The sequence below is a fragment of the Lagopus leucura genome, unplaced genomic scaffold, assembly GCF_019238085.1.
Source record: "Lagopus leucura isolate 7727_CA_CO unplaced genomic scaffold, USGS_WTPT01 34797-0_obj-0_obj, whole genome shotgun sequence".
Lineage (NCBI taxonomy): Eukaryota > Metazoa > Chordata > Aves > Galliformes > Phasianidae > Lagopus > Lagopus leucura.
The window spans coordinates 1-5,588 of record NW_024966158.1 but is presented as its reverse complement, the minus strand read 5'-3'; the positions used below and the strand labels follow the sequence as shown (position 1 = coordinate 5,588).

Here is a 5,588-nt window from a genome sequence, read left to right as displayed (position 1 = left end):
TTTGGGATCTTCTTGATGGCCACCGCCTGCCCTGCGACCCCCGCATCACACCGGGGGAACCCACAGGAGCCAATGGGACCCATTGAACCCATTGGGACCCCACTGATCCCACTGGGACCCAACGGACCCCACTGGGACCCACTGGGACCCAACTGACCCCATTGGGACCCATTGAACCCATTGGGACCCAACTGATCCCACTGGGACCCCAATGGGACACAACTGACCCCATTGGGACCCAATGGACCCCATTGGGACCCAACTGACCCCATTGGGACCCAATGGTCCCCACTGGGACCCACTGAGACCCAACTGACCCCACTGGGACCCAACTGACCCCATTGGGACCCAATGGACACCATTGGGACCCACTGACCCCATTGGGACACAACTGACCCCATTGGGACCCACTGACCCCATTGGGACCCACTGACCCCATTGGGACACAAATGACCCCATTGGGACCCACTGACCCCATTGGGACACAAATGACCCCATTGGGACCCAATGGACACCACTGGGACCCAACGGACCCCACTGGGACCCAATGGACACCACTGGAACCCAATGGACCCCACTGGGACCCACTGACCCCATTGGGACCCAACTGACCCCACTGGGACCCACTGACCCCATTGGGACCCAACGGGCCCCACTGGGACCCACTGGGACCCACTGGGACCCAACTGACCCCATTGGGACCCAATGGACACCACTGGGACCCACTGAACCCATTGGGACCCCGCTCACCCAACAGGGACCCCACAGGAGACGCTGGGACCTGCTGACCCCACTGGGATCCCACTGACCCCCATTGGGACCCACTGACCCCACTGGACCCCACTGGGACACAACGGACCCCATTGGGACCCACTGACCCCACTGGACCCCACTGGGACACAACGGACCCCATTGGGACCCAACTGACCCCACTGGTGGGACCCACTGACCCCACTGGACCCCACTGGGACCCACTGACCCCATTGGGACCCAACTGACCCCACTGGTGGGACCCACTGACCCCATTGGGACCCAACTGACCCCATTGGGACCCAATGGACCCCACTGGGACCCACTGACCCCATTGGGACCCACTGACCCCATTGGGACCCAATGGACACCACTGGGACCCACTGAGACCCAACTAACCCCACTGGGACCCAATGGACCCCATTGGGACCCTGCTGACCCCACTGGACCCCACTGGGACCCAACGGACCCCATTGGGACCCAACTGACCCCACTGGTGGGACCCACTGACCCCACTGGACCCCACTGGGACCCACTGACCCCATTGGGACCCAACTGACCCCATAGGGACCCCAACCGACCCCACTGGGACCCCACTGACCCCATTGGGACCCCACTGACCTCACTGGGACCCAACTGCTCCCCTAGGGATGCCCACCAACCCCATAAGGACCCAAACCGACCCCATAGGGACCCCAACCGACCCCATAAGGACCCCAACCGACCCCATAGGGACCTCAATCAACCCCACAGAGACCCCGACCAACCCCATAAGGACCCAAACTCACCCCACAGAGACCCCAACCAACCCCATAAGGACCCAAACTGACCCCATAGGGACCTCAATCAACCCCATAAGGACCCCAACCGACCCCATAGGGACCCCATCGACCCCACAGGGACCCCGTAAGTTCCCCCCCTCACCGGTGTCCCTGCGGCGGGCCGAGCTGACGACCCCATAAGCTCCAGTTCCAATGGTTTCGATGACCTCGTAGTCGTCCCCAACCTCGAAGGTGACGTCGAGCGCCCGAGCCTTCAGCAGGGCCAGGGGACCCCCGCCCCCACCTGGGGGACCCCTCCCCACCGCCACCTCCCGGCGCCCATCGGGGTCCGCCTCCGCCATGGGATCTGTGGGGACCAGGGGAAGGGGGGGCTGGAAGAGACACCGTGGGACCCTTAAAAACCCCATAGGGATCCCAGTGTCATCAGAGGGAGCCACAGAACCCCATAGGGATCCCAATGTCCCCATAAGGACCCACAGAACCCCATAGGGATCCCAATGTCCCCATAAGGACCCACAGAACCCCATAGGGATCCCAATGTCCCCATAAGGACCCATAGAACCCCATAGGGATCCCAATGTCCCCATAAGGACCCATAGAACCCCATAGGGATCCCAATGTCCCCGTAAGGACCCATAGAACCCCATAGGGACCCACAGAACCCCATAGGGATCCCAATGTCCCCATAAGGACCCCATAGAACCCCATAGGGATCCCAATGTCCCCATAAGGACCCATAGAACCCCATAGGGATCCCAATGTCCCCGTAAGGACCCATAGAACCCCATAGGGATCCCAATGTCCCCATAAGGACCCATAGAACCCCATAGGGAGCCATAGAACCCCATAGGGATCCCAATGTCCCCATAAGGACCCACAGAACCCCACAGGGATCCATAAAAACCCCATAGGGATCCTAATGTCCCCATAGGGAGCCACAGAACCCCATAGGATCCATGGAAACCCACAGGGATCCTTATGTTCCCATAGGGACCCATAAGAGATCCATAGGGATTTACAAAACCCTATAGAGACAAACAGAACCGCAGACCCCATAAAGCCCACGGACCCCATAAAGCCCCATAGAGCCCATAAAGCCCACGGACCCCATGGAGTCCCATAGACCCCATAAAGCCCACGGAGCCCATAAAGCCCCATAGAGCCCCACAGACCCCATAAAGCCCACGGACCCCATAGAGCTCCACGGACCCCATAGAGCCCCACGGACCCCATAGAGTCCCACGGACCCCACAGACCCCATAGAACCCGCAGACCCCATAGAGCCCCACAGACCCCATAGAGCCCCACAGACCCCACTCACCGCCCTGCACCGCCGCTCCCGTTCCGTTCCCGGATGTCCCCTCTCCGCCCAATCAGCGCTCAGCTTTCAGGCCACGCTCCCTCCCCCTTCCCTCCAGCAGCCAATCAGCGTTCTTCCCGCGATCCCGCCCCGCCCCCGTTGCTAGTGGGCGGGCCTAAAAACCCGGAAGTATCGCCCGGTCGCTATGGAGCGGCGCGGCGCATGCGCAAAACTCTGCGTTTTCAAGGGGTTCCGTTTGGGAGGGGGTGAAACCGGAAGTGACGTCGGCATGGGGGCAGGGACCGGAAGTAGGACACATGGGCGCATAGATCCCTTGTCAGTGTGACACACAGCGACACAGCAGACATGGTGACCCATGGTGACATGCGATGACATGCAGTGGTGACACGGGGGACGCGACGACACGCGACGACACGCGATGTTGACATGCGATGACACTCAGGGACGAGCAGTAACACGTGATGACCCGCAGTGACACGCGATGGTGACATGGAGGGCGTGATGACACGCGAGGACATGTGATGACACGCAATGACATGCAATGGTGACACAGAGCACATAACGACACGCGTTGACATGCAATGACATGCAGCGACATGGGGTGACAGGCGATGGTGAGCCCGTGATGACATGCAGTGACACGCAGTGTCATGCGGTGACACGCAATGGCACGTGATGACACACGATGGCACACAGGGTGACACGCAGTGACACACGTAGACAGGCAAAAACACGCAATAACACGTGATGACACGCAAGGACACTGGACTCATTGGACGCAGAACAGCACGCAATAACACATGATGACATGCAATAGCACGCGACAACATGCAATAACATGCGATAACACGTGATGACACGCGTGTTTCCCCGCTGGACACGCAATGACACACGATGGTGACACGCAGGAGCCGCCATGCAGCCTTTGTCCCTTTATTTGCACTGGCAGTGGGCGGAGCCAACGCCGCCCTATCGGGGGGCGGAAGGGGCGTGGCCTAAGCGAAGCCCCGCCTCCTCTCCGGTGGGCGTGGTCTGGGCGGAGGGGGCGTGGCCGTGGCGACGCTGGTGGCGGCGAAGCCCCGCCCTCATCCCAAAGCTTTTGGGGCAGAGAGGGCAGCGGAAGGGGCCACTGGTGGCCGCCATGTTGGAGCTGGTGGCCGCCATATTGGGAACGTCCCTATTGGGGCCAAAGCTGTCCCTATTGGGACTGATAGCCGCCATATTCGGGCTGATGGCGGCCATATTGGGGTTGGGTTGGCCTACGGTGTCCCTACTGGGACTGGGTTGGCCACTGGCGGCCATATTGGGGCCAGGTTGGCCACTAGTGGCTGTATTGTGTTCAAGCTGTCCAATGGTGGCCATATTTGGTCCAGGTTGGCCGCTGGCGGCCATATTGGGGCCTCCAATGTCATGACCAATGCTGGCGGCCATATTAGGTCCAGGTTGGCCACTGGCGGCCACATTGAGTCCAGGTTGGCCACTGGTGGCCATGTTGGGGCCTCCAATGTCATGACCAATGTTGGCGGCCATATTTGGTCCGGGTTGGCCACTGGCGGCCATATTGGTGTTTCTGATGTCACAACCCACGTTGGCAGCCATATTAGGTCGACGTTGGCCACTGGCGGCCATATTGGCTTCTCTAATGTCACAAACCATGTTGGTGGCCATATTAGGTCCAGGTTGGCCACTGGCGGCCATAGTAGCACTTTCGATGTCACGACCCACGTTGGCGGCCATATTAGGTCCAGGTTGGCCACTGGCAGCCATATTGGCTCCTCCAATGTCACCACCCACGCTGGCGGCCATATTGGGACCAGGTTGACCAACGCTGACCACAGCACCACCGAGTTGCCCCCCATCACCCATTCCGCACCTGAGAGGACCCCCACCAGCACCCCCTGCGTCGTCCGCCATCTTGCCCCCTTCCTCCCCCTTCCCATGCGTCCTCTCGTGCTTCCTGAGCCCGGACGCCCCCCCGAACCCCTTCCCGCACCTCCCGCAGCTATAGGGCCGTTCACCAGAATGCGTCCTCCAATGCTTCCCCAACGCCGCCCTCTCCCCGAATCCCTTCCCGCACTCCCCGCATCGCCACGGCCTCTCCCCGCTGTGACTCAAGCGATGCCTTTTCAGATCCCACGACGCCTTGTAAGCCTTGCCGCACTCCCCGCACCTCCAAGGCCTTTCCCCGGTGTGGCTCCGGCGATGCAGAGCCAAATCGGCCGGCTGCCGGAAAGCTTTGCCGCATTCGGTGCAGCCGTAAGGCTTGACGCCCTGGTGGGCTCGCTGGTGCCGGCGGTAGCTGGAAGGATCCGAGAACATCCTGCCGCACTGCGGGCACAAGAACGGCCTCTCGCCGGTGTGCACGCGCTGGTGGCTTTGGAAGGAGGAGAGCTGGGTGAAGGCTTTGCCGCAGACGCCGCAGCCGTACGGCTTGCGGTGAGCGTGGATGCGCTGGTGGCAAGCCAGGGAGGACGAGCGGCCGAAGCTCTTGCCGCATTCGGAGCACAGGTAGGGCCTCTCCCCGGTGTGGGAGCGTTGGTGGTTGTGGAGGTCTTTGCGTTCCACGTAGGCTTTGGGGCAGGCGGCGCAACGGTGAGGGCGATGGCCGGCGTGGGCACGGCAATGTTTGCGATAGACGGAAGGATCGGCGAAAGATTTGGGACAATCCGGGCAGGAAAAGGGACGTTCGCCCGTGTGGGAACGTTGGTGGATGGCGAGTTTGGAGAGGGTGGTGT

General features: G+C 61.2%; 2 protein-coding genes across 2 annotated transcripts; both read right to left on the bottom strand.

Annotated features, from left to right (window-relative positions):
* Positions 1 to 3,770: 3,770 nt before the first annotated feature.
* Positions 3,771 to 4,737, bottom strand: LOC122192446 (mucin-1-like). Its single transcript, XM_042892992.1, has 2 exons — positions 4,447 to 4,737; positions 3,771 to 4,377 (listed from the first exon to the last, which is right to left on the bottom strand). The coding sequence occupies exons 1-2, from the start codon at positions 4,717 to 4,719 to the stop codon at positions 3,823 to 3,825; spliced, it is 828 nt and encodes a 275-aa protein (XP_042748926.1). The 5' UTR covers positions 4,720 to 4,737; the 3' UTR covers positions 3,771 to 3,822.
* A 57-nt stretch (positions 4,738 to 4,794) lies between these two features.
* On the bottom strand, positions 4,795 to 5,583 carry LOC122192445 (zinc finger protein 668-like; the record flags this gene model as incomplete). The annotated part of the gene is made up of 1 exon (XM_042892991.1): positions 4,795 to 5,583. A coding segment is annotated over one exon (789 nt), but the record flags the coding sequence as incomplete, so codon positions are not given.
* Between the last annotated feature and the right edge of the window lie 5 nt (positions 5,584 to 5,588).